At 47.6% G+C, this 26,919-nt stretch overlaps 12 protein-coding genes across 12 annotated transcripts; 4 read left to right on the top strand and 8 right to left on the bottom strand.

The window, feature by feature from the left end:
- Positions 1–249: 249 nt before the first annotated feature.
- Positions 250–3,000, bottom strand: SERLADRAFT_455485 (uncharacterized protein; the record flags this gene model as incomplete). Its single annotated transcript, XM_007312817.1, has 4 exons — positions 250–787; positions 816–2,363; positions 2,420–2,670; positions 2,746–3,000. The coding sequence occupies 3 exons, from the start codon at positions 2,888–2,890 to the stop codon at positions 1,311–1,313; spliced, it is 1,449 nt and encodes a 482-aa protein (XP_007312879.1).
- Positions 3,001–3,037: 37 nt separating this feature from the next.
- On the bottom strand, positions 3,038–3,883 carry SERLADRAFT_455479 (uncharacterized protein; the record flags this gene model as incomplete). The annotated part of the gene is made up of 3 exons (XM_007312816.1): positions 3,038–3,257; positions 3,309–3,384; positions 3,439–3,883. 3 exons carry the CDS (start codon positions 3,689–3,691, stop codon positions 3,158–3,160), a joined length of 429 nt encoding a protein of 142 aa, XP_007312878.1.
- A 79-nt stretch (positions 3,884–3,962) lies between these two features.
- On the bottom strand, positions 3,963–5,884 carry SERLADRAFT_455474 (uncharacterized protein; the record flags this gene model as incomplete). The annotated part of the gene is made up of 14 exons (XM_007312815.1): positions 3,963–4,182; positions 4,234–4,333; positions 4,388–4,492; positions 4,546–4,584; positions 4,642–4,690; positions 4,743–4,774; positions 4,829–4,870; positions 4,923–4,970; positions 5,027–5,087; positions 5,141–5,156; positions 5,213–5,264; positions 5,319–5,339; positions 5,404–5,681; positions 5,743–5,884. 13 exons carry the CDS (start codon positions 5,569–5,571, stop codon positions 4,124–4,126), a joined length of 792 nt encoding a protein of 263 aa, XP_007312877.1.
- A 196-nt stretch (positions 5,885–6,080) lies between these two features.
- On the bottom strand, positions 6,081–8,337 carry SERLADRAFT_412484 (uncharacterized protein; the record flags this gene model as incomplete). Its single annotated transcript, XM_007312814.1, has 4 exons — positions 6,081–7,247; positions 7,300–7,559; positions 7,619–8,000; positions 8,053–8,337. The coding sequence occupies 4 exons, from the start codon at positions 8,277–8,279 to the stop codon at positions 6,302–6,304; spliced, it is 1,815 nt and encodes a 604-aa protein (XP_007312876.1).
- Positions 8,338–8,447: 110 nt separating this feature from the next.
- Positions 8,448–9,580, top strand: SERLADRAFT_455471 (uncharacterized protein; the record flags this gene model as incomplete). The annotated part of the gene is made up of 1 exon (XM_007312813.1): positions 8,448–9,580. The coding sequence occupies one exon, from the start codon at positions 8,501–8,503 to the stop codon at positions 9,545–9,547; it is 1,047 nt and encodes a 348-aa protein (XP_007312875.1).
- A 176-nt stretch (positions 9,581–9,756) lies between these two features.
- On the top strand, positions 9,757–11,672 carry SERLADRAFT_455468 (uncharacterized protein; the record flags this gene model as incomplete). The annotated part of the gene is made up of 4 exons (XM_007312812.1): positions 9,757–10,060; positions 10,128–10,914; positions 10,965–11,287; positions 11,349–11,672. The coding sequence occupies 4 exons, from the start codon at positions 9,830–9,832 to the stop codon at positions 11,550–11,552; spliced, it is 1,545 nt and encodes a 514-aa protein (XP_007312874.1).
- SERLADRAFT_455466 (glycoside hydrolase family 5 protein) lies at positions 11,628–13,373 on the bottom strand (the record flags this gene model as incomplete). The annotated part of the gene is made up of 8 exons (XM_007312811.1): positions 11,628–11,974; positions 11,999–12,189; positions 12,239–12,389; positions 12,448–12,522; positions 12,574–12,720; positions 12,770–12,937; positions 13,005–13,168; positions 13,225–13,373. 8 exons carry the CDS (start codon positions 13,360–13,362, stop codon positions 11,773–11,775), a joined length of 1,236 nt encoding a protein of 411 aa, XP_007312873.1.
- An 833-nt stretch (positions 13,374–14,206) lies between these two features.
- SERLADRAFT_412480 (glycoside hydrolase family 5 protein) lies at positions 14,207–16,036 on the bottom strand (the record flags this gene model as incomplete). The annotated part of the gene is made up of 7 exons (XM_007312810.1): positions 14,207–14,838; positions 14,894–15,047; positions 15,099–15,173; positions 15,227–15,373; positions 15,432–15,599; positions 15,651–15,814; positions 15,862–16,036. The coding sequence occupies 7 exons, from the start codon at positions 15,997–15,999 to the stop codon at positions 14,419–14,421; spliced, it is 1,266 nt and encodes a 421-aa protein (XP_007312872.1).
- A 979-nt stretch (positions 16,037–17,015) lies between these two features.
- SERLADRAFT_455460 (uncharacterized protein) lies at positions 17,016–18,872 on the top strand (the record flags this gene model as incomplete). The annotated part of the gene is made up of 2 exons (XM_007312809.1): positions 17,016–17,713; positions 17,773–18,872. 2 exons carry the CDS (start codon positions 17,116–17,118, stop codon positions 18,654–18,656), a joined length of 1,482 nt encoding a protein of 493 aa, XP_007312871.1.
- On the bottom strand, positions 18,866–21,009 carry SERLADRAFT_432647 (uncharacterized protein; the record flags this gene model as incomplete). The annotated part of the gene is made up of 12 exons (XM_007312808.1): positions 18,866–18,961; positions 19,027–19,110; positions 19,180–19,351; positions 19,400–19,435; positions 19,483–19,544; positions 19,608–20,051; positions 20,111–20,158; positions 20,213–20,230; positions 20,282–20,352; positions 20,421–20,493; positions 20,562–20,629; positions 20,685–21,009. 12 exons carry the CDS (start codon positions 21,007–21,009, stop codon positions 18,866–18,868), a joined length of 1,497 nt encoding a protein of 498 aa, XP_007312870.1.
- Positions 21,010–23,215: 2,206 nt separating this feature from the next.
- Positions 23,216–25,436, top strand: SERLADRAFT_412477 (uncharacterized protein; the record flags this gene model as incomplete). Its single annotated transcript, XM_007312807.1, has 10 exons — positions 23,216–23,276; positions 23,297–23,428; positions 23,518–23,602; positions 23,655–23,966; positions 24,020–24,296; positions 24,347–24,544; positions 24,599–24,706; positions 24,756–24,879; positions 24,934–25,113; positions 25,183–25,436. The coding sequence occupies 8 exons, from the start codon at positions 23,595–23,597 to the stop codon at positions 25,434–25,436; spliced, it is 1,461 nt and encodes a 486-aa protein (XP_007312869.1).
- Positions 25,437–26,678: 1,242 nt separating this feature from the next.
- Positions 26,679–26,909, bottom strand: SERLADRAFT_432645 (uncharacterized protein; the record flags this gene model as incomplete). Its single annotated transcript, XM_007312806.1, has 2 exons — positions 26,679–26,765; positions 26,817–26,909. The coding sequence occupies 2 exons, from the start codon at positions 26,907–26,909 to the stop codon at positions 26,679–26,681; spliced, it is 180 nt and encodes a 59-aa protein (XP_007312868.1).
- Positions 26,910–26,919: the final 10 nt, after the last annotated feature.

The following is a 26,919-nucleotide window of genomic DNA, read 5'->3' as shown; positions in this document are numbered from 1 at the left end:
AGAGCACTGCACGGCCTCGATGCCATAAAGTGCTGTAGGCATCAAATACGGTTTCAGTCCACGGGTGCACCAGCACCCAAATTATCATTTGCAGAATTCACCACAGGTGTTGATGCGACCTCAGATGCGTCACCTGCTAAAACTCGCAGGACGCCCAGATTAAGTGCTCTGGGGGACATTGTCATCCGTAAGTTTGTTTAAATTAATAACCTTTTTTGCTATTGGGACTGACATAGCTATTTTTATAGCCAGCAACTTTCGTACATCTTCCGCCGATGGGCCAAAAATCATTCCGCACCGTGCACCTTCGAAGGATTATAGCCCTTCGCTTAAATGGATTTCAGACGACCAAACGGGTGCCTCTTTTTCAGTCCGTGCTGCGAAAAGGAGGGCTCAGCAGGTGTATGCGCAAAGGCAACCGGATGAAGAAGGCAGTACTTCTCCTCCTGCCCCTTCCACGGATTTACCCGCAGCTGGTCAGTTGCTCACCAGAGCATCTCAACTCAATAAATCTTTCAAAGAGCTGGGACAGGGAAAAGCAAGAAACGGGAAGCAGCAGGAGAGGAAAACAGAATGGAAGTCACAGCGAGGAAACTCGCAGGAACAGCAGAGACCATCTGTTTCAGCTCAAGCAAAGGCCAAGCGTCCGGAGCAGCAGAAAAAGGCACCAGTCGCAGAGATACAATCTCGGTCGAACCGAGAAAGGACGCCACGACAGAGACCTTCCCCACCACCGCCTCCTAAGACCCCTCGGGGCCTCTTAGTCGATCTCCAAACTACGGACCTTACACAACTGTTCAGCACTCCGCCAGTTTCCCCTGCCAATTCCAGTGCTGTACATGCTGCCTCTGAAGCCAGGTCTACCTTTAGTTCAAAGATAGCTTTGCGCATACAGCTTTCCAAAGAGCGTGCAGGTGGTGACTACTCGCGTCATCTCCCACCTCAACTGGTCAAGACGATGGGCGTGCGTGCTTTGGGTCCTGTCCATCACGCAGCCTTGGTTCTGGCTCGCAGGAGAGAGGCAGGTTTGAGAACTAGGCGCCATGGGTTGGAAGTAGTCCAGAAGATGGTTGGGATGACGGACGAACTTGTGGCATAATTTAATTATTTTGGACATCAATCATGGCGAAGACGCCGACTACGAATACAGATTCAAAATAACCATAAGATAAGCCTGAGTTAATTTCACCCCGAGAAAGATAGAAAAAAAAAGAAAGTTAAAGTAATGCGAACAAAAGATTTCAAGGGCAAAAAGAACGTCACTACAACTTCAAATAATAATGAGCTGGATGGTACTGCCATAGTAAGAACTAGTCAGGAGGCGGTGTGTCCCCTAAAGATGAATACATATAATGCATAGTTTGGTCATCGTCATCTTCGAAGACAGTGTCAGCCCGGCGTATCCACTGTGGGATTTCAAAATCGCGGACTAGCTCTATCTCCTGAGGGACTTTGACGCCGAAAGCTGTAGCATTCCTCTGAGTTTTCCTTGCCATTGGTGCAGCAGAATTGCGAATAGCAGAAAGCATCAAAACACAAGGCTCTTCATGTGGTTTCAATGGGTGGTGAGTTTTCAGGCGGATGCTTGCCGGTGAGCTGTCCACAATGTCCATATCTCTTCTTGCACGCTTCGATGGTCGCGTGGAACCTATTGACTGCGTGTCAGAAGTGTCGTACCGAAGCCCGCGGGAGGTGTGTATCGAAGAGGAGTTGTAGGAGTATGGTTTGACAGGTGTTTCATATACATTTTGATTTAGAGTCTTCTGGTGAGAGAATGAATACGGCGTTGTTGAATTCAGCCTCGGAGAAGCACCAGGGTTGGACGGAGAATGGGCAAGGCGTGGCGTTTGTCTTGGTTGAGGAAGCTTGATCGTTAGCTTCAATGCCTTATTACTTCTGGGAGGAGTGTCAGCAGCACATTCTCTTCCGCCTATAACCGATTCTTGCAGAGGATGTATCCCTGACTCTCCCGGTGTGCATTGCTTGGTGTCCTTTTTCGACTCTGTCTGTTTCCGCTCAGAGGGTAGCAAGGTCTTATATCGTTCATCCAGCGTAAAAGCGACATCGAGCATCTCCTTCCGTCGCCGTTCTCCTTCGTTGTATACAGCTGCGCCGTTGACGTGCGCCCCGGGAAGGTCGCTGAGTGGTAATTCCTCTTCGACGCCAGGTGGTGCAGAGAAGGAAGATGCAGGAAGGGCAAGGAATGCGTTTCCATCCAGCGCTCTCAACTGCTCGATACGCTCCTTTAGTTTATAGTGCTCGTGTTTAAGCTTCTCCTTCTCCCGTAAACGCTGCCTCTTCTCAAATGTCTCATACTTGCGGTGTCGTTTCTCGTAAGCTGCGTCGGACGTATCTGTCGACTCCTGCGAGTCCAGCTGTCAACATCATTAATTGCTGATAAGATGAAGGAGAGACATACCTCTTCTGAGCTCCTTGGTCTGAACCGCCCACCCACACTGGCATCCTCCGACAAGAGAGAAAATTCGGGTGTTTGTATAATCAATTGCTCTCTGTAAGCCTTAAGTACGTCTGGACGATCGAAGTAGCGCTGATAAGCATGGTTATTTATTTCAAAACCCGAGGACGCAGACGTCGAAGGCTGCTTGAGCTCCCCTGAATTTGTGGTCAACAAAAACTGGGTGTTCTCAGGAATGAGGGGTTCGTTTTCGACTATGGAGCGAGATAGGTGCGAGTGTGTAAGATATGCGCGGTGTCATTTTGCAACAAGACACAAGTGCAACTTACGTTTTCTTTTCTGAGCATCCAATATCATAAGGTCGACATCACAGCTTCCTATTCCAGGCCCTCCACGGCGAGAACGCGAGGGAAGGACACGTTTCTGGCGGGTGTTCACCCCAGAACCGATTGCTGCGCTGGTGACATCTGCCATCAACCTATGCCGTTGTAGGAGCGAAAGCGAACAGAGAGCTCGTCCCAGGCGGTTTGCAGTATTGGACGTCTTTAGAGCAAAGTGTAATGGCACATGAATGCACGGTCTCCGTAGCAATTGCAGAGAACGGGTTATGCAACGTTTGAATTCGCGTCAATTTACAGTAATTTTAGCATGTCTCTATTCTTATGTTTTTCCTTCACTATCATTGACTATTCTAATCATCACCGCTCTTTGACTGAACATTTATGGGAACGTGTGCAGTGTTCATTCCTCAACTGAAATAACAAACGTCCATTGATCAGCACACAAGGCCGCTACTGCTCGGTCAGCCTGCGCCTTGGGGACCAGAACATAGTCCGTATTCCTAGGAGCCATAAATCGTCCAGATATCTTGATGTCTATCCAAGCAGCTTACCAGGTGGATATAGCGAACACTGGCACGCCAGCATCCTTCAGAGGACTCGTGAAGCTATTCACCACTCCCGTCAAACCTAATGATATCGCCATATTAAATCATATCCATTACGGAATGGCGAGAATCAGACCAAAGTCCATCGGTCCCGCTATCTTGATGCATCTCCAGTCCCCTCCTTCTTCAGTCGCAGACTCTCCTACAATAGATATTTCTTCTGCAGTCCGGGTAACCGAAAAAAGCCTATGTATATCACTTCCTCCCTGAACATTCAGCTCGTTGAAAATCTCGGGAGGTATGCCTGCGTCAGCGGGCAGCTGCTTGACGAAGAACGTTTGTGGTAACAGCTCGAGATGGAGGCATGGGTGGTTAAGAGGAGGAGGCATCAAAGTAATTCGCACTCAGAATTCTGCAACTGCAGCAGACCGGATATTTTCTCATCTCATTTGCACCCAATGTTGCATCTGCTTATATGGCAATACTGCTCAAACAGCGAGTAAAGAAAATCATTAGCAGCTTATCTTCAGCCAGACCCGCTGCTCAGTGTCGGTCCACCCAAGCCCGTAAGCATAAGTGGTCACTAGAGTAGGCCCGCATTGAATTCGAAGCTCGGCGCTTAGGATGCAAATATGATATGCAATGATACAACACACCACAAAGAGCAAGGAAGAATATCCATTTGAGTAACATCTCCAGTACAGAAAATCTACAGAAAGTCTGTTCATGCTAGCAAAATTGTCATTGACACGATCTTTTACAGACGTCATTCATTCGACATCATTCATAACAGATGGACTGGTGGGGCTGCCGGACCAGATTTAGGACTTGGGAGGGTAGCTGATACCGCTTTTTGGGCAAGTGGATGATTCGGGAGAATCTTGACAAAATAGTTAGAAGACATAGCGCTACTGTCACAAAAAAAACTTACCAATTGGTACGAAAGTGCCGTCAATGATGGATCCCTTCAAGTTGAAGTACCAGCTAATTTCATCGAGAGTGTCACCACTGCAGCCGAGCGCGGGGATATACTGCGAATAGGGATGGTTCATGACCTTATCATCAAAACAAACTTAAATAATTACCCCAGATGCAGTCTGGAGGGCCGAGGTCAGGTCGTCCAGAGAGTAGGTTGCGTCGTTGGAGGGAGTAATTCCTTGTTGCTCGAGCCAGGTATAGGTGGGGAGCGTCTGTATGTTACATTTAGTTGTGGTTCTAGTGTATGTCTGCAAACTGGCAGTACCTTGAAGAGGGTCACGACCGTCTCGTAGAAAGCGACTGCCTGTTGAAGTGAATTATACGTCAGACAAGTCACGCCCATAACAAATGGTAAGCATACCTCAGCTCCCTTGGGACTTCCACTGGGAAGACAAGCCACTTCAAGGGTGCTACAAAAGCGTCAGTGTCAAAGAAGAACGACCATAACTCATGGTCATATACCTCATACACGTGCCGTGTGTGGCCCATTCATGCTAATCCAGATGTCAGTTAAAATACAGCATAAGTTAATATGTAGTGACGCATACCTCCCAAAGCTCTTCATTGTCACCATTGATGTTGACCCAATGCTGCAAAAATCATTAATCGTACATATACGTATGAATGAGAAGTATGACCAACTGTTTGCATGTAAGAGAGGGTGGAGCTGGCTCCTTGATCGGTAAGGAGCTATAATGTTTAGTTTCAGCTACAGTGCTCAAGGATAGCTATGAACATTAACATACCGAACTGATATCGGTGTAATCGCGGGAGGAGTCACAGTTCTCTACGTAAGTGCCGTCGCAGCTGAAAATTGAATGTGAACACGCTATGCTTGAGCGAAACAGTTGTAGGCATACTTATCAGGCCACAATCCTTTGTGATGCAGATATCAGTATCCGGTACTGCTCTGAAAGGCAAGGAATACCTACCGTGAATAGTCCAACTGTCACTGGGACCAGTGGAGGGGTCCGTATCCCAGAACTGTAGATTGATTCAGTACTGGGTCTGTCGTGAATAAGTGTTGTTTGTGCATACCTGGGTCTGCAACAAAAGGCCCTACGATAGATCAGTCCTGTCAGCGAACAAAAATCGAGCTTGTGTTTTGCATTGAGCTGCTCACTCCAGGGTACTCGGTGCAGCAGGTGTCCACAGCAGTGGTGTTGTAACAGGATGCAGCACCAGAGGTAGAGCAATTAGAGCTGATATCACTGGTGAACAACTGGTTCAAGTCGACAGAGTTTGCGAGAGCAGAGCCCAAAAGTGTGGAGAGCACCAAGGTGGACAACATACTGACTACAGGAGATGGTGTAGAAAGTAGTGCTTTTCCCAGCGATGCTCCTTTATACCAGTCTTTGGTTCCATTCTGGAGCTTGAAGAATTCTAGCCCGAATCGACATCCTGAAGACCCGCGTGTAAATGTCAAAACAATAATAATTCCTGCCAATCAGTCACCACCAACCCTGTTATCTATAGCACATTTACAGCCAACCGAGGGCGAACGTTGAATGGTCCATATGCGTCCTGATGCAAAGCATGCGCTTCAGAGGCTAAGAAGACAGTGTTTGTGCTTCGTTGTTACGGTACATGTTCAGTGCCGCCACGCTACCGCGGTGAAGCCCGCGCGTACTAGTATTATCATGATGCATGCTCCGGCGCCAAGAAGAACTGCTTGGCCTCTTCCTCGACGACCCCGGTTATGTCAAAGATAGTCTACTTTTTTTATTCACGTGTTATCAGGTCGCGTCCAGCATCAGACGTTACTGAAACCCTCCCAGGTTCAGGCGAATAGCTTTTATTGTCAGTCTACGAAGCTTGCTTCCAATAATTAGAAGTTCGCTGCCAATCAGTGAAAGATCTACACGTGTTGTAGAGCCAAACCACACAGCAATGATACAGCAATGTACTTGCCATGCACTGTGATTTATGAGATGAAATTCAGCATCACAGGTGTCCCGACCTCCCATACTAGTGGGTCTTTTGCGAAGAAACAACCTTTCCCCCCCTATCATCCTACAAAGCTAGGGAGGCATAGTGCCCTGCCTTGCTTCCTCGGGGGCTGGGCGCTCTGATGCTCCAGATGTGGGAAAATCATTACTGCCATGGGGTTCGTGGGATGTTATGCCGTGCACAGTCCATTCATCAGACCAGTTCTGAGGAGGTTGCGCGGCTTGATATCCCAGATTATACTGTCCTTGTTGCGGCGGCCCGCGCCACGATGGAGCCGTATGATTGAAATTCATACCAAATGCAGATGCAAACCGAGGATTAATATGCGGCTGGACATACGACTGGTCATACATTTCAGGCGGAAACGCCCAAGGTGACGCTGCAGATGAAGGAACGTGCATGGATTGGTAGTCGGCGCCGGCCATACCAGCAGATGATTCAAATTGGGAGCTTGTCGCTCCATCGACAACCGGGGATGTCGGCGATATCGACTGAGGCGCGTACGGATCATATGGCTGATAAGATTGTGCCATAAAATCTTGAGGAGCTCCTTGTCCCTCATTCCATGAGCCTGATCCCCGGCGATGAGAATCACGCCCACGTCCTCCCCAGGTTCGTCCTGGGTTTTCTCGTGGAGTACGACTCTCCCAATTTGAATGTTTGGCACGGCCCCTTTCTCTGCCTCGCCCACGTCCCCGACCTCTGACCGGTCTGGTTTGTGTTTCGTGATGAGAGCGATCTGGAGCTTGGTCGACCGGGCGAATCATGCTGCGCAAGGTCTCAGGTGAAGGATCATCTTCGTATTTCAACTCTTCAACCTTGAATTCCTCCGCGTATGGGTCATCGTACGGGATAGGTGGTGGGCGAGATGGACCGGGGACACTGAAATCCATATCGTAGGGGCCATGTTCAGCGTATGGGTTGCTTCCAAAGAAAGGGACACTCGTGAGCTCCTCTTCACGCTTCCGGGAATGTGCAGGTGTCGACGCCCTAGAAGATGCAACAGACTGCGAACGCCTGGACAATGATATGTTATCATTTATATACTTAAGTAACCAGTGTCACATACCTCTTATTGCGGCTCTTATGTGCAGCCTCTTGTTCATCATCAGAAAACTCCAATTCATGATCTGCAGGCTCCTCGTCGTTTATGTTACTAGCATCACTCCCTTTCAGCTTTTTTAGTTGATTGACAAATACGAAATTGCTTTGCTGTGGTACATGGAAGACTTCACGAGCAACCCGAACTTTCTCTGGGTCCAGCGGAAACTTTTGGTTGAATTTTATTTGGTATAACGGCTGGGAAGTAGGACCGAATGTCTCATAGATCTAGAAAGCTCAGGCATCCTCAGAAATCACCAGAATGGTTAAAACGATAGAGTACTCACATAGCCTAGCACCTCTCTATCATCAAATGCCAGAAGAGTATCAGCGTCTAGAGCTTTCTCAGAGGCTCTTGTCATGAGCCCAGAAGCGACACCTTTGACAATGACGACATTGCCCACGATACTCGTAATCTCTCCGACTTTCTCCAACATTTCATCAGATCCGATAGTCGTGACAGGAGGGATCAAAATGTCTGCATCGACTACCTCATTTTTTGTTTGAACATAAGCTAAAGTCGCTCCTGGCCCGGATTCATCATCGTCATCGATATCGACTGTGATATTATTATCTCGCAAGGGCTTTTCATCAGGGCTTTCCATTTTTAAAGAAGGCTCGGGCTCCGAATCACTCTCAGAGTCTGAACTTGAGTCAGATAAGACAGTTCTGGGCAGAGTTAGTAAGAGGATAGAGACATAGGGAGAGGCGATTCGCTCACGGTGTATGATGGCCTTGATCATCTTCTGGGACAACAAGGCCAGCTTCAACCTCTTCCTCACTGTCAAGCTCGCTACCTGAACTAGCGATGGAGTCATCATTCTCCTCAGTAGCTCCGGGCAACACATTTCGAATGGAGCTGGGTGGGGGTGGAACATCAACGAGATCTTGAATTAATAGTATGTCTTGAGGGACATGATTAGGGACCTTAAAAAAGGGAATGTTCATTTTGAATAAGTATGTTGGATATAGCTTTGGATCTAAAACATAAACATAGGATGAGTGTCCGTTTGGAAAAGGAGGGCGTGACCCAAAAGAGCTTTTCCCCGGAAAGTCAAAAATTATTCAGCCACGTGCTGTCGATCGCGTCGCAGAAAATTTCCGTGTTTCCGCTTCACTGACACCAATTGCACAGAAAGAAATTCAGTATAACGTTTGCAGGCATAAACATGTTTCGTCCCACTTCTTTGCGACAATCACGAGAATTTTTCCTTTCTACAAGGTTTAGGTGCTACTCCACGTCTTCTCCAAAGCCAACTTTGCAGTTGGTTGCACAGCTCCGAAAACTTACCGAAGTGTCCATCACAAAGGCAAGGGAAGCCCTTACTGCCAGCAACAACGACGTGAACGGCGCACTGGCATGGCTAGAGGCAGATATGGTCGCTTCCGGTGCTCAACGAGCGGCTAAATTGGAGGGGAGGGTGGCCCGTGAGGGTCTTGTCAGTATTTCTGTCTTGTCAGCTGGAAACGCGGCCAAGGCAGGATTGGGAAAAGGGTCTGTGCGTGCGGCTATGGTCGAGCTCAACTGCGAAACGGATTTCGTGGGTCGGGGTGAACTTTTCTCGCAGCTTGCGGCCGATATCGCCCATACTGCCGCTTTCATATCAGAACCCGTCGACTCGGATAATCTGATCATACCGTGTCCGCTGGATGTCCTAAACGACGCACCATTGATATCTCAAAATGGCTCCCAGGCCCACTCCTCATCTACCGTGTCTACTTCTATCCGGGATCTCATGGCAAAAGTAGGGGAGAAAGTGTCATTAAGGAGGGCTATAACACTGGTTCAGAACCCGCTATCAGACCAGTCAGGGAATCTAGGTCTTCGCCTCGCGTCGTACGTTCACGGCGCCGTGAATTCGGCACCTCAAGGCAAAATAGGAGCCATTGCATTACTGGCTCTCAAGTCACCTAATCTATCTACTCATTTCGCGTCGGAGCCATTTACGCGAGAATTGGAACGCTTGGAGCGCGCCATTGCTCGTCAAATTGTTGGGCTTGATACTCTGTCGATCAGGTCGAATGGCAGTGAAGACGGAACGGCTCTCTATGACCAGCCGTTTATGATGTATGGTGGGGACTCAGCAAATGAAACTGTGCGGACAGTGTTGAACCAGTGGGCTCTCGACCGTGGTCTGGTAAAGGACCAGGAGGAAGGGGGTGTAGAGGTTATTGATTTTGCCAAATGGACCGTTGGTAGCAGCGACGTTGAATAGTTTTTCTAGCACTAATGACTTGATCTCACTGTGCACATGGGTTCTCAGCAAGGAATAAGTGCAGTGTATTGTACCCACTTCCATAAGACCCTATAGCTCAGTGGTAGAGCGCACGATTGCAAATCGTGCGGTCCCGTGTTCGAACCACGGTAGTGTCTCACTTTTTGCCTTTTTCGCCCTTGCGGACGCGTGCCATGCTTACACATAGTGGAAGCATTTTTGGGTTTATACCCGAAGGTTTGCCATCGCAGCCACGAATTGCAGCTTTCCTTTTTACTCCTCATGCGTAAAGCACCAGCCTCGCTTATTCGTCGCAGCCATGGTGTGTCTCGACGGCAGTATTCGCAAGTGTTGCAGCCGCAGATAACCACCCTGCCCAACAAAATACGGGTTGCGACCGAGTCCACTCCAGGCCATTTTTCTTCAGTAGGACTGTATGTCGATGCTGGCTCGAGGTATGAGGACTTGACAACGTCGGGAGTCAGCCATTTCCTAGATAGAATGGCGTTCAAGGTGAGCCGTACTATGTTTCCTCATTTCGTTTGGTTATTGATGTGCTTTATCTTCTATCCTCACCCAGTCTACACGCTCTCGCACCGATGCTGATATGGCGACGGCCATGGACGCTCTAGGTGGCCAAATTATGTGCTCGTCTTCCAGGGAGTCCATGATGTACCAGTCATCTCACTTCCACCAGGCGACACCTCTAGCTCTATCCCTTATATCCGATACCGTTCTTAACCCGGCATTTCTTGAAGAAGAAATCGACGTACAGCGAGACGCAGCTCGTTATGAAACGCGCGAGATCAACGGAAAGCCAGAAATGATTCTTCCCGAGATACTACACGACGTAGCTTATGGGGGAAAGGCTCTCGGAAATTCTCTACTTTGTTCCGAGGAACGCATAGACCTAATTAATGCCGATCTTTTGCGCGACACTCTCACAGACTGGTATCGGCCTGAGCGCATGGTTTTTGCGGGAGCTGGCATGCAGCATGAACAATTGGTCGAACTGGTCGACAAGTATTTCTCCTCACTAAAATGCTCTCCACCCCTTGCACCCCCTTCGGCACGCACGACTCCCTCTCAATCAGTCCCTCCTCACCTTCTTCCTTCCACCTCTCCATCATTGTACAAGTCTCTGACTCGTGCTGCATCATCATACCTTTATCCTACGTCAGACCCATCCGCATCACCTATCGATTATCATTCTCGTTATGTTGGTGGATTCCGTCACATCCCCAGCACGACTCTGGAATTTGACCAGCTTTATGTGGGCTATGAGGGTGTCGGTATCCATGATGATGATATCTATGACCTTGCAACCATGCAGGTCCTTCTAGGCGGAGGAGGCAGTTTCTCTGCTGGTAAGTGTACACTATTTAATCAAAGTCTCTGCTCACACTGGCATGGGCAGGTGGTCCCGGCAAGGGCATGTATTCCCGACTGTACACTCACATACTGAACCATTTCCCTCAAATTGATCATTGCGCCTCCTTCCACCACATTTACACCGACTCCTCACTATTTGGCCTCTTTGCGTCTTTCGTCCCTAACGCTCCAGGACAACGTGGCAACACCCCTGCGCAGATCCTTCCTCACCTCATCCACCAACTTAGTTTGCTGATCTACCAGCCAGTGCCGAAAGCTGAGTTGGAGCGGGCGAAGAACCAGCTAAAATCTAGTTTGATGATGGCACTAGAGAGCAGGGCCGTGGAAGTTGAGGACCTCGGTCGACAAGTAAGTCATTACCGATGCTGTCTAGGAGGAGGACCCTGCATCTTACGTTCTTCTATCTCAGATCCTAGTGCATGGTCGCAAGATTCCCATTACGGATATGACTGCAGCCATCGACCAGGTGACCCCCGAATCGGTGCGTCGCGTTGCAAACCGCTTGTTTGGTCCAGAATCTGCCAATAAGGCATCTATCGTCACTATGGGCCGTGGAGACATCGGTGACTGGAAGAGCGTGCTTCGCAAGTACGGTGTAGCTGGAGGAGCTTGAGGACACTTATTCGTGTATCGTACAGCCAGCCTTCTGGATTCCTTACACATTTCATATGCTTATCGGCCAACAGTGAACTATATCCGAATCATAATATATATATAGATTATTAAACCGACAGGGTATAAACCGGGTATAAACGAGGGAAGTACACCGCCTTTCCTACCCTCCAAGGGGTACCACCCAATAATGAACAAAGGAAAAAGATAGGCTATCTATTCTACCCACATATGCTGGGGTACATCAGTGCAGTGGGGTCCTGAGGGATCCAGCCATTGGCGAGGCCAGCCTGGTAGGACCATTCGTCAGCGTTCTCTGCCTTCCATAACCACTGAAGCCAGCCAGCGCCCTTCTCATATGAGATCACTTGTGCTTCCCAAAATTGTCTCAAGAACGTCTTATAGGTCGAACTGAACGACGATGCAGAACCGGTCAAACCGCTACAGCTGCCGACGTAGGTTGAACCTGGATAGGAACCATCGTAACGCGCTCCGATGCCGCGTCCGTTAAGATAGGTCGCACAATCAGTTGCGGCAGGTGTCCATTCGCCGACAATGGTCCACAAATCAAAACTGGAAAGAGATGATTGCGTTGCGCATGCAGTGTTGATATGGTCCTGATAGCTCATTGCAACATCCTATTGGATAATGAGATAATCGTTTGCAAGTGAAGGAGAAGGAGCTTACTGAATCGGAGAAAACCTGGTAGATATGAGTGTCCATGGCTACTCCTTGGTAGTTAGGAGGGGTCTGAAAGCCGTCCCAATAGCTCAACGGTTGGAAAGCATCATGGAGAAGTACGACTGTGTTGCTTTCCTGCGATGTTCCATAGGGATACCTGAGCCATGAGGAATATAGTCAGCTATAAACATCAGGATGCTTAGGTGTGTCAATACCTGATGTTACCGTACGAGTCATACCAATACTGAGTAACAACTTCAAGCATCTGTTCACCGTCATATCCCGCTGGCCTGTTCGTCCGTTAAGAGAGTGCGTGAACTAACACCTGATGGAATGCTCACTCATTCAAAGGAGCGATGATTGGTACAACGTTTGTTTGACCGTCAAACATGGAAGCAATGGTCTTGATGATGGCGTCCGTTCTATCAACATTGGTCTGGTTAGACTGCCATTCAGGGAAACTGATTCGATGCCCGGAGTTATCATATCTGTAAGACGTTCAGCGTGAATAGGTACGGTCAAGGTACAGTAACATACCCGTTTTGGCTTCCAGGAGCGCCATGAAGATCAACTATGACCTTCAAACCGTAATTGCCGGCCCACGTAACCGCCTTCTGCAAGTAGGGAAGTTGGCCTTGTATGTATGGTTCTCCAGGCCCAACTTCAAAAGCCCAATACCCTATAGGTAAACGTACGTGGTTTAACCTGGTATCAAAAATAGACATATGCATGAGAAAAGATAGGTTAGGGGTGAAACAGGGACGTAGAGTACCCAGCATTAGCGATGGCTGCAAAGTCAGACTCCGTGATCCATGTGTTCCAGTGGCTCTGAAGCACACTGGTGGCCGTGTTGCTATCCTGGAGCTGCCCGAACGTCCATTCATCGACGATAGCAGAGTTCCCTGTGTTGTCGAATATACTAGGAGTGATCCACGGCTGTGGAATGCGAGTCAGTGACGCGGCGATGAACACAAGGAAATACATTGTCTTACCTCGAGGACAAGCCATCCGCCCAGGTTGACTCCACGCACTTTCTGAGACCCATAAGGAAAACCAGGCGATATGGAAAGAGCTGATTGAGTAAGAGACAGGCCAAGGAGTGCAGTGGCAAGAAAAGAGCAGAAAGACATCACGGTAATGTGAAGGGCAGGATGATGCGATGAGGGCAGAATTTATATGAATGCATACCATCTAGAACGCCTGATGGAGATGGTGTATAATTGGTATCGAAAGGGTGTTTTTCATGATCTGGTCCCCTGGCAGCTCACCCTCACGTGTTCGCGGCGGAAAGTAAGCCCAGGGATCCCTGTAAGGACGGAGCATCCTGCGATTCTGTAAGACATCGTAACTGGGTCTTTCTATTTTTGCGGTAATCTAGTGGAACATGTTTTTACGGCAAGACCCTCACGTGTAAAGGGGACGTACTGGGTGACATGGAACAGGCCCAGTGCCAGGTCGGCACAATAGCAAGGCTCAAACCAGAATGGAATCAACTGTCTGTGTTCCATACTATTCGGCCGCGACACTGGTCCAGTACGCAAAGGCGCCACTGAATCAATCCTCCTTTCCACTATCCATCTGAATCGTTACTGCCATTACACCATCTTGTACCGCATGATTGCATCATACATTCAACGGGCTCCGCACAATTACTCAATTCTCGAATAGAACGTATCATATCTGATGCTGGCAATGGTGCCCTATCCGAAAAGGGGCGATGACTCTGTCACTGCTCTCATCCAGCCTGAAAAGTCTAAATATGGACCATTAATACCTCACGAAGACCCCCATTCATATCAACAAACGCACCGCAATAATATCCAAATGTAAACTTTCAATACTTCTCTGTCCAACGCGTAGCGTCGTCCGCATCGTTTGGGGCGGCACAGTCGCAGTCGGACGGGTGCATTTCTGGTCACGGTACCAGCCTAGAAGCGCTCAATAATTGCCACCGCGACAATTAGATCAGATCAGACGCTGACCTTTGTTGATACCCAACCTGTCTATTTTAGCTCAACTGATGGATTACTGTGTTGCAAGCCATGCTATGTACAACTTGGCATTATGGTACAAAAATTAATTATTTGTATAGCTGATCAGAGAGACCAGTTAGGCAGTGATGATAATCAGCTAGTAGTGTTCGTAGTTGGATCCCGTTTCTATTATGCACGGACAATATCCACCGCCTAGTTGCATATGTTGGGGTATTGCAGTTTCGTTGGATCTTTCGGGATCCAGCCATTTGCTAAGCCGGCCTCGTAGGACCAATCATCAGCGTTCTCAGCCTTCCACGTCCACTGGATCCATCCATCGCCACTCTTTTCGTACGATATCACTTGCGCTTCCCAGAACTGCCCCAAGAAAGTTTTGTAGCTTGAACTGAATGATGACGCGCTTCCAGTCATCCCAGAACAACTACCCACTTTGGTGGAGCCGGAGTACGAGCCATCGTAGCGCGCGCCAACACCACGTCCGTTCAAATATTTTGCACAGTCAGTTGGGGCACTGGCCCACTCGCCAACAATAATCCACAGGTCGTAGCTAGACAGGGTTGACTGAGTTTGACACGCCGTTTTAATGTGTTGCTGATAGCTCATTGCGACTTCCTAAAAATAACAAATCATCAGGCCGTAACGTGAATGAATAGTAGAATTGACGAACAGAATCAGAGAAAACTTGATAAATGTGAGTGTCCATAGCTACTCCTTGAAAGTTGGGCGCTACCTCGAAGCCTTTCCAATAGCTAGGAGGTTGGAAAGCATCATGGATCAACTCGACAATGTTACTTGGTGACTGTGACTGTCCATGAGGATATCTAGAGAGTATCAGAGGAGAACATGAGGACGATGTGGACAAAGATCGGTACCTAATACTCTGATATGAGCTACCCCAATAGTCACGTGTGGCGTTCAGTACAGCTGCACCATCAAATCCTGCAGGCCTATCCAAATTCATTAGGTTAACATTTTTCGTCAAAAACATATGCAACTCAACTCGTTCAGAGGAGCAATAATAGGGATAACGTTCGGATTACTTGTGAACATAGTCGCAATAGTTTTCATGACAGCGTTGGTTCGATCAATATTAGTCTGGTTAGACTGCCAGTGCGGAAACGACATCCTTTGCCCGGAGTTGTCAAAGCTGTACATACGTTTCAAATGAGGTGTGGCTGCCCAGACATGACGACATTATCACATACCCGTTCTGGCTTCCAGGTGCACCATGCAGATCAATTATGAGTTTCAGTCCATGATTGCCAGCCCAAGTTACTGCCTTTTGCAGATAGGGAAGCTGCCCTTGGATATATGGCTCTCCGGGGCCAACCTCGAATGCCCAGTAGCCGATGGGCAGTCGTACATGATTGAGCCTACGACGGAAATGATCAGACACAAATAACATTCCAGAGTGATATAATTACCCAGCTGCAGCAATATTGGCAAAGTCACTCTCGGTAATCCATGTGTTCCAATGGGTTTGAAGAGTGGCTTCAGCTACCACACGATTCTGATGTTGGCCAAAAGTCCACTCGTCCACGATTGCTGAATTTCCTGTGTTATCAAAAAGACTAGGAGTGATCCAAGGCTGCAGAACGTCAGACAAGCATGTTTAAAGGGTAAGTTGTCGCATACCTCGAGAACGAGCCAACCACCGAGGTTGACTCCGCGCACTTTCTGGGACCCATATGGAAAACCAGGGCTAAAGGAGAGAGCTGAAGGAGCGAGAGAAAGACCGAGGAGCGCAAATGCGACGTGACGAAGGAATGGCATGGCGAGAGAATGGTATTAATTGTCCTCCAGGGGGAACGAGGAGTAGAGCTGAACCCGAGTGTCATCCTTTTAAGCGAGTCTGAGACTCGGGTCCGTCAAAAATGGAACGCTTTGGACTAGAACTTGTGCCGAAGAAGACCAATATTTCAATATAGCAGGTTTTTTTTTTCAGGGTTCATGCGATGTTACGGTGCTGCACCTTCACGTGTTGAGCATCCGACTTGCAGTAATGCCATTTCTCCTGACCAACCTTGGGTTAAATCAGGTAAAGGAGACTTGGAACTCGTGTTGCAGACGTACCTTCAGTACCTTCCTGTCCAAGTGATCGTTATAGTTAGTAAGCTAAGTATAGCTGGATGAAGATTGTCAGAATGTAGTAGAATAAGTAGTAAGTGGCTCCAACTTGAAAAATAAATTGCCTTTCTAGGGTAAACTAAGATGCGAAATCAACTGGACGCAGTATCTTATATCCCAAAAGACAAGGTACAAAATTACCCCACCCGCAGTTAAAGAACAGTACCGCGACAAACTTGGATTGAATATAATTTCAGTGTATAGCGTACAACCCATTGACTCGTGATGCGGCCAGCCACATATTGTTATTATCAAACGAGTAATGGGACCTACTTCTTTGCGCACCGATGGGTCTAACAAGCCTGCAGCTGATCCTTTTTACCTCAAAAGCCGGGTCACATCATAACTCATCGCTGATGGTGGCGATTAAATTTTGACACTCGAAACGTCACGGTGAGCGTTGTCCATTGGAAGGCCGCTCAAAAGGACTGCAGCAATGCCACTGTCGTCCTGCAGTGTTACGTTGGATAACCGAAGCCACGACCACGATAATGACATTGTGCCTGTAGCAAGAAGAGCTTTCTGAGCAAGAGGGCTAAACACACCGTATGTGAGGCTATGTTCGTAAATAGCAGGGCTATGGGGATGGCGACCCAAGGCAGTAAGGGCTCGGCTCTTGCCGGTTCAGAAATGCCTATTGCCTATTGCAATAAATAGTTCGCGTCCACTTCACCCTCACAACATCCTTTCCTCATCCTCCTCTTTCTCTCGCTCCCCATCTCTTGTTTCTTTCTTCACAAATCATACGTTATACAGGTCCCCATGGCCATTGATAATATCCGCCAGAAATACCAGATTGCAGGCCAAGGCCACCTCTTCACTTTTTGGCCAGACCTCTCAGACTCCGAACGCAAAGCTCTTACCCGCCAGCTTGAAACAATCGATGTTGAGCGCGTAAACCGCATATTCAAGAAGGCAGTCACCTCAGAGAAAGAAGCCGCAGACCCAAATCATAAGGCAGACCCCATCGAACCTCTACCCGCTGGAGCGTGTGAGTCTGTCGTTAGTGATCCAGCCAAAGAGAAGGAATGGCGAAGTAGGGGTCTCCAGGCTGTTGCTAGTGGTGAGGTTGGAGTTCTGTTGATGGCGGGCGGTCAGGGAACGAGGTTGGGAAGTACGGCACCCAAAGGTTGCTATGACATAGGCCTCCCTTCCCACAAGTCTCTGTTTCAGTACCAGGCTGAGCGTATTGCTCGTCTGCAGGCTGTAGCTGAGAAGGAGTGCAATAAAGCAGCTGGCTCTGTCATCATCCCATGGTATGTTATGACAAGTGGCCCGACTCGCCGCGAAACAGAGGACTACTTCACGAAAAACAAATTCTTCGGATTGGACGCTAAAAATGTCATTTTCTTCGAACAAGGTTATTCCATTTCACATCATATATCAATATTAGTATCTGAACGATCAATTGATTTCTAGGAACTCTGCCATGCTTAACTACGGAAGGGAAAATCGTGCTTGACAGTCCGTCTCACATAGCCGTTGCCCCTGACGGTAACGGTGGCCTTTACGCTGCCACTCGTGCTCCTCTCTCGCAGGAAGACAAGTCGCATTCTGTGCTTTCTGACTTGAAGAAACGCAAAGTCCTATACGTTCACGCATATTGCGTTGATAACTGTCTCGTCAAAGTCGCAGATCCAGTGTTCCTTGGATACTGTATCAACAAACAAGCAGACTGCGCGGCTAAGGTTGTACCTAAAGCTTCTCCCTCAGAATCAGTGGGTGTTGTTGCTCGCAGAGGCGACAAGTTCAGTGTCGTGGAATATTCGGAGATCTCCCAGGAGCAAGCGAATATGCGTAGCGACAACAACGAGTTAGCATTCGGAGCTGCCAATATTGCCAACCACTTCTACACCACCAGCTACCTAAACTCCGTCGAGTCTTTTGAAGAAGATCTCGCGTTCCACATCGCTCGCAAAAAGATTCCTTTCGTTGACTTGGAGACCGGAGAGTTTGTTAAGCCTAGCAAGCCAAACGGAATGAAGTTAGAGATGTTCGTCTTCGATGTGTTCCCATACACTCAACGATTTGCCGTGTTGGAGGTTGCACGAAATGAGGAATTTAGTCCACTCAAAAACGCTCCCGGGACTGGGTCGGACGATCCAGGAACCAGCCGCCGCGATTTACTCGCTCAGCACCGTCGCTTTTTGGAGGCCGCTGGTGCTCGTGTCGAAGATGGTGTACAGATTGAGATTTCGCCATCCCTCAGCTATTCGGGCGAAGGCTTGGAGCTGGTAAAAGGCAAGACATTTACCAAGTCTGGGCATGTGCAGAGTTTGGAAGAATTGGACACTTTACTTTAGGATTGTAGCATTAGTTTCTGGACTCGGATCGGACATTACTAGTATTAGTTGGACTCTACTCTCATTTGCACAGTACCTGGGACGATGTTAATTTTCTTTTGTTTTTGTCTCTCTCTTTTGAACGTGGCATTTTGTACTTCGCATCCATTTCACAAGGATAGCCTCCAGTTCAAGTATCTAATCCAGTGGGGGTATAGTGTGAAACGGTGTCAACCGCCCACAGGACCATCGGCCAGTTTAGTACCCTTCTTCTCAAGTTCTTCCCGCAAAGAGGCAAATAGGCGTTGCGTACGTTCTGCATTTGGCTTCAAGTGCATATCAGGGCAAAGTCCATCAAAAACGCGTAAAACATGAGTCTCTTTGCACGCACCTCTTTACAGCAGGTAATAAGCTTATCGATAAGCATAGTTTGTCCATTTTGCGCGTCTTCTAGCTCTTTCCGAAGATGATGGTTCTGCGACGAATAGAAAGGGATTGTAAATGTTCAGCATCGTGAGATAATAGAGGAGCAGCTTGATGTTACCTCGCCTTCAGCTTTATCAGCGCGTGTCTTCTCCCCCTCGGCTAGCTGTTTTTGTTCTGCAGCCCTAGCTCGAGAGAGTAACACTTCCAATTCTTTAGAACGGATGACGCATTCAAAATGTCGTTCACGAAGCTCGTACTGTCGGAGCACTTCCTTTAGACGCTCTCGTACACTGGGCAAAGGGTTAGTATCTGATAACGACTCGTATCGGAAAACATACACGCCGTCAAAGATGTCTTCCAATGTCCGCCTGGCCCTGAACGACATGTTAATGAGGTATGTGTAGCAACGGTCATAACTTACTCAAGCGGACTGTCTGTCCAGTTCTTCCTCAACTTCTGGCGTCGCGGTTCAGACAACTCATCCTGTAACAAATCGTTCGTTAGGATCGTCAACTTCACATGTCTCCAGGGGGACGCTATACTGACCCAGTCTTCTGTTCCGGGACCTTCAGTCAAATCCATCAACTCGACAGCAAGAATCTCATCTCCATCTTCCATTCCTGCTTCCTCTGGTGTCTGATCAGAATCCACCGTCTTTCCATTATGCGTAAAGACGAATTGCATGGATGATGAGACCAACGGTCCAGTAGTTTGCGTGCTTGCTGCATCGGATTTGGCAGACCCATTCATCTGTGCATTTACACCAGACCCACTCTTCCCCTCACTCTTCTTCCCACCCGTGCTCTCCATTCTGTCGGTCCAAGCATTGAATAACCGGGAAAACTTTGTTTTCCTCGAAATCTTGAAGAAAAGCTCAGCTCGATATCTGCAAACTACCTTTACCACTATGTCTGGCATCTCGCGATATTTGATGTCTTGTAATTTCGCCTTATCCGCTCGCTTGGCGAGATCATTTTTCATCTGTAAAATCTATGCGCAACATTGCATCACCGAAGACTCCAGAAGAAGAAACAGCCTCTAATAAGTACCTCGTCTTGCGCATCCTCCACACACCGGGCCAGTCGCTTGCTATCTTCCTGAACTTAAGATAAGCGACACATTATAAGTGTTGGTTATGGATATCTGCGCACTCTCAGCCTTTTGTTATCCTAGAGAGAGAAATTCAGTGACAGATCACTGTTCAAAACAGCTAATTTTACCTTCTGTAGTTCGCGGGCCAGATTTTCCATCTTTGTCTTAGTCTGGTTTGCTTTCGTCAATTGACTTTTAGCTATAGGGAAGTTTAAGGATAGGTGAGGGAAGTGCGAGAGTGCAAGCTAAACCACACGTAGCACAGACCTGCATCCTTGTCTTTAACCAGTTTCTGTTTCTCTTTAGCATGATCTCGTTCTAACCGCTTCAATTCTGCGAACTACGGGTACGAGGTAGCTGGTCAGCGGCCACCCGACAATTAACCATTGCCTCGTGTGATCGACTCACAAGCTCGATGTACTTCGCGTGAACGGCGTTCTCCTCCATGCCCTTGACAGACTTGACGGCTTCCTCAGCTAGAAAGAGGCATGAATGTTGCTCCACAAAGCCAATCACCCAGATCACACACACCAAACTTTCGCTCCTCCTCCTCTTCTAGGACCTCCTCTTCCTCCAGGGCTGCAATCCTACTCTTGAGACTCTCATACATGGCGGCAGGATCGACGGGTGGTTCATTCTTCTTCTTTCCTTTCTGGACATGGGAATGGGTGCCGTTGACTGGAGTAGATGTATTGTTATGTGTAGGTGGTCGGTTTACTGGCGGTTGGTGTGCGCTATGTGCATTATGTGGTGGAACTGGAGGAGCAATGGTAGGGGCAGGAGGGGCAGGACCAGTCGGAGGTGGTTTTGCAACTCGTACAGACGAGTTCTGTATATTGGAATTTGCACCATTCATGTTTGCGGGATTTCTGGAAGTCGCACGAGTGGATGTGGGTGACCTGAAAGGGATGCAGGAGATGCAAGGAATGCAAGGAATGCAGATTCTGAATGATCCAATGTTTCAGAGGCGTGGAGAGAGTTAAAAGGCTTTTGTTTGCGTACTGCACGGGTACACAATGCCAGCGCGCGGCCCAATGCAATTTTTATGTGGACTTCTTTCACCCAAGCAGGTCAATACGCAGGAATGAGGACTTTTAACACTGGTTTGCTGAGGTAACGTTATGGATGGTATAGCACTCATTTACTGCAGCCGGCGCGAGCCTCGACAGCCATGAACAGACACACTTGCAAACTCTAATATGTCATTGTCAAAGGCTCAATAGCTCATTCAAACGGCTATTACATCGTTAATAGCGTAGTGAGATATATAGAAAGTGAATGAAGGTATATGAAGGAGAGACCCGGGAAAACAACCGCGAGATCGTCCAATCGACGGATAGAGGTTATAAGAAGCTTGAGAAATCAATCGAAGACAATCCCCAGCGAGGCTCCTGTACAATCGGTAGTTTGATCCGTGGAGGGTGAGATCATTTGTTATAACCCTACGCAGATAGTTTTGCCCACAGTGCTGTTCCTCCAAGAGCATATATCGACGTCCATACAAGTATTTGTCCCACAGGAGAGAGATTTTGCGTGCAAGGCGCAAATCCAAAGTGGAGTGAGCTAGTGCACGAGAGAGTCTGCTGTGTGCCAGTACATCGATGTTACCACAACACCGTGAAATGGGACAGAATCCTTACGATTACATAATATAAGTGTCACGTGATACGCGCCACAGTAGGCGCCAATCCATAATCGCGTCGAAGACGCGTCGTTGAAGAGAACCACCATCATCCAAAACGCGTGTGTGCGTGTTATAATGTAAGTCGTATCTGTCTCTGTATCTGAACCATTGATATGATTGTTCCTAGAATAAAAAAGAGAAATTGCACTTCTAATGCCTTATCGTGCTTCGGAATCTCCTTCTCCAGCTCAGAAGAGGCAGCGTCTATCATCCCCCACTTATGACGATCAAATCGGAGACTTAAGCGCGGATGATATCAATGCTTTCGATAATATCAATGCAAAACTATCCCAGAGCTCACCTTCCAGGCCCTCGCACAGAGCAGAGGTCACATCAGCTGTTCATCACTTGCCAAAGGTCACGGTAAGTATGCCTGCTAATTTAGTCCCGCTCGACCAGGGCAGACTTATTAAGACGCTAGAACGCTGACCAGAATCTTAGAGTGATAACGACGAAAATCCTTTTCAAATACGAGGTGAAAGCGCAGGATTTACCAATGCATCTTTCCAGGTCAACACCAGAAACTACGATAATGATGCTGCCATACATGCGTCGGTCGCACCGGATTTCTCGACTTTCCCGCTCATAGGTTTTCAAACAGCTTCTGCACTTGCCACGCATATATATTCTCAGGATGCTCCTCGCTCGCCTTCTCCCGAAGCCCCTTCTGAATTAGACTATTCCGCCTGGTTTCAACCGATTCCTACCATTCCATCGATCGGATTTACAACAGCTAAACTTAAAGCAAGAGGAACCGACGTTTCCGCCCCAGTCCCAACAATCACTCCCGGGTTTACGAAACCATCCGGAGGGCTTATCATGCCTTCCAAAGAAGCCCTTCGTAAAGCAGAAGAAAGAAGGAGACTTTGGGAAGCTGACGATTTTGTTCCTGCTTCCACTCCTCCCCCAGTCGATGATTCGTGGAAAGTACCCACTCCCGACATCAAGTCCAATTCCCCTCGAAGGCCAATCTTTGCGGCCATGGAGAATTCTTGCACTCTAGGTAGTATCCTAGATACCCCCACGCCAGCTGCTCAGAGCGGAAGACCATTCCCTCCAGTTAGTCTTCCGTCATTTTCTACTCCTTCATTTGCACCCGGCAACAAAGGCAAGGCTCCAATGAAAGGATTCAAGTCGCCCTTCATTAACTTGTCCACCGCTAAACCGGGCATAGACCAACAATCAACAAGCTCTGGACCTGGACCTACACCTGTCAATCCGCGTCGGCGCACAATTCCACTCACAGGGCCTCAGCAGCCGCATATATCCAGTCCTGTACCTGGCTCTCCTATGCAGCTTCCTTCTTCGAGTGTACCTACTGGCCACATTCCATTTATGACGCCTTTGCGACCTTTTGGCCTTACACCCCGCACTCATGCAAGAGGTACAACAGGAAAGCCCAGGTTCGTAACTCCATTTAAAGAAGGTATGAGACCAGGAGAGCCTGGACGTAAGATTCTTGAAGCAGAAAGGGAACAAGCAGCATCTACAGCTCTTAGCAGGAAATTATCAAACCAAACACGGGCCCTTTCGCAAACAGTGCCTTCGCCCAAAGTGCCAAAAGCAGCTTCTTGGACAGTATTTGAATTGGGTGAGTTAACGTACATGATCGACGCGGAACCTAATATAAATACACCAATTAACTCATTTCTTATGGGTGCACTATTCACTTGTATCTAGCTCCGCCTACAGGAAGAGCTACACTGATTTCATGCAACTTGATCCCCCAAACTCATAGTATAGAGGCGCTGAATCATATGGGAATGTTTGTTTGGTTTCTTTCTCTCTGCTCTACCTTGAATGATCATCGGTTTCAGAAATGGGCCAGAAATCTGTGGGATTACGCCTAGCACAGCCCTTGAATATCGTTTTCGTATTTCATCTAATCCATCATCCGGACCGTCTAAGGACTGCCAGTCTTCTACTACCAGTTTTCTTGGCCCTTCTGACGCTCTCAATAAATTACATTCCAGAGGCTGCTCCTTAGCAACTGAGCAGTGGGTAGAAAATCACTGGTCGCTGATACTCTGGAAACTTGCCGGAATGGTAGCATTGGACCCATATCAAGAATTTGATCCGAATAAGCAGAGGTGGTGCTGGCGCGAGCTCTGCCGCCAACTTTTATATCGGTTTGTTTGTCAATTTCCGCTGTGCTGTACCGTTGGTTGACTCTGTATTACAGGTATGAGCGCGAGTTAAACAACGCGTCATTACCGGCACTACGATTGATCACCACAGGGGATGCTCCGGCGTCTTCTCCGATGGTACTATGCGTCTCCGGAATCACTTGGTCTGAGGCAGACGTCGACGAGGGCGGTGCGCCTGTTTTGTCGCACCCTCAACTTGAAGTCACAGATGGGTGGTATAGACTCAGGGCTCGCGTTGATCAAGCCCTTGCAAGAGCCGTACGGAAAGGTACAATTCGAGTGGGTAGAAAAATAGCTGTCACCGGAGCTAGGGTTGATTTTTCTTCTGTAAATTTTGAATATGGACTGATTACGATTCTCAGCTTTCATCCGAACGTAAAGAACCTGTGGAAGTCTTAGAAGCCTACAATTCCACTTCGTTGGTGATAACTGGGAACTCATCTCACCTCGCTTCGTGGCACGCCAAGTTAGGTTTTCAGAGAAGTCCTTGGATATCCACATTGAATAGCCTGACTGCTGATGGGGGTAATGTGGCTGTTATGGCTTTTGTGGTTATTAAGGTGGAATATTTATTATCATTATCACAAATACTATAATCAACTTACAGCATACAGGTGCACCCTGTGGCATTCGTCGAGTTCATTGATGAGGACGACGGTTCAAGAACAAGAGAAGGACCCCGCACTGCTAAGGACGAAGCAGCAGTAGACGCGCGCTGGAAGGTGCTAGTCTGTGTATTGACTGTAGTATAGTTACTAATGCTAGTGCTAGGCAAGACGAGAGAATCAAATGTCCAAATTATGGTCCATATTCCAGAAGCGGATGGATACCATGGATAGCTACGCGAGGAAGTTGGAACAAAGGGCAGGCCCTTCATTCCGCCCTAAAGATGACGGTGAATATAATTCTATTCTATTGTAGTAGTGGTTCGTTTTTTCATGGCCATTAGATTCTCCACCAAGTCACATCGATAATCTTTATGATGATCTGGAAGATGGTACACAAGCGAAGAGAGTGTTTGCCACATTGGGCGCTCATGACGCAGGCTGGCTTGCCCAACATATTCGCGAAAGATGCACACAAGAGAGACTGAAGGCCGCAGATGATATTGAACAGGAACTGCAGGCGAGTACATAAAAATTTCATGACCTTTCGCGGCAGCTCATCGCATTATAGATCCTCTGCCCTCCTCGTCAAGTACACAATTTTCGAGTGATTCTTGTCAAAGATGAATATTTCAAGAAGCATCCACCGAACCGCAAAGCTCAGCTGACAGTGTGGGATGTGCTCAATTTGACCTTTACAGAAGGCTTCGAGTCAGGATCATTCCAAGAAGGCCAGAAGTTTTTGGTGAATGACCTTTCCCAGTTTGGGCCTCGGAATGATGATTATAACTTTGCATTCGCAGGTAACCAATTTGCAGCCAACGCAGCAACCTGCTTGGATGAATAAAGATATTGATTCGGAGGTATACTTAAGCACGCGAAGAGATTCAAGGTGGACGAGAATCCAATGATGCTAGCGTTACATAAAGTTGTGCATTTATTTCGTCGTGCAGTAGGAAGTCATGTGAAGTGACGCCGTTTCGTGATTCCTCTCTTATATGTCAGCACATAATCTGATGTAAGGAACCCGTGGCGCAGAGGTAGCGCGTGTGATTCCAGATATCGGATTTTTCCGGGAAGTTCCACAAGGTCATCCGTTCAATCCGGGTCGGGTTCAATATTTTTGAAAACATTTTGTTAATTCTTGCACCTGGCATTATTCTGTTACTTGAAGCTCCCTCCAATAGCTGCCAATGAGCAGAATCCTAAACTGTTTAGCAGTGGGTGTCTGTCCAAGCTATTCTAGTGTAGCCAGAATGTGATACTCTAGACCGAGTTCCAACTTAGTTGTACTACACGGCCAGTTGGGTAAACCACATCAGTGATATCTTAAATAGGCTATGTCCGGGAAATATTGGCAAGATATGCTAGCGATCCTTTTCCCACTACAAAGTGTCATTGTTTGATAGCATCCATAATGGATAGTTTCAATTGACTTTATTAACTGATAGGATATTAGTAGGTCACGGATGGGGAGAATGTTTGAACTTACATCCTTCTTAATTGTTCCTCAAATGGACAACAAAATCTTTGTCGGAAGCTTGCTTAGAATATTGTACAGTTCTTTGTCTTCAAAGACCAGCGGATCAATTCTGAAGAGTTCACAATATTGCTGAATAAGTGTCTGCAAAAAAGAGTAAGCTTATGACGTGTAAAGAAAATGGGGGCAAACCATAACATGTCCGTGCATTTTGGTCACATAATCTGTAACAACCAAGAGTTTTGTATACTCTGGCGCACAACTCAGACAAAGCTGTAAAGGTAGTGAGGGGAGTGGTTACCCTTTAGGATAGGACCAAGTTAGTTGTGGGTAAACAACAGGAGGACTTGCTGAGGAGTCTCCTGGATCTATTGGGTATTTATATTACTACAGGTTAATAGTACATATGTACTATACAGTTGATGGAAGCAGTGGCTGATGATGTCATGGGGTACAGCCTGTGTGACCAGCTCCACTGCGTGAGAGTTTTTGTAGCTATAAATAAAGAAAAGCAGTGCAGCGCGAGAAAAGGGGAGTTTGAACAAAGGAAAGTGCCGCATGGCACAGTGTGTGAAAACTATAGAAGAAAGTTAAAGAGGAGAATGAAATTTAAAGGTCCGAAAATTGTGTTATTGTAACATAATCTGTGATGCTAGGGGACAGTAGACATGCAATGATTTGGCCTTTGAGTTTGACCTGTCTCATAAGTGTCAGTAATTGCTGTCATCAATTAAAACTGTGACTTACTTCAAAATCTTTCATACCAAGTTGCTTCTCCAGCTCGCAAATACAGTTTGCATGGTCTTGCTGCAGAATAGAAGCATGGATATCAAGAGGCATGAAGTAGGAA

Source organism: Serpula lacrymans (assembly GCF_000218685.1).
Source record: "Serpula lacrymans var. lacrymans S7.9 unplaced genomic scaffold SERLAscaffold_1, whole genome shotgun sequence".
NCBI classification, from domain to species: Eukaryota; Fungi; Basidiomycota; class Agaricomycetes; order Boletales; family Serpulaceae; genus Serpula; species Serpula lacrymans.
This window is presented reverse-complemented; position numbering and strand designations above follow the sequence as displayed.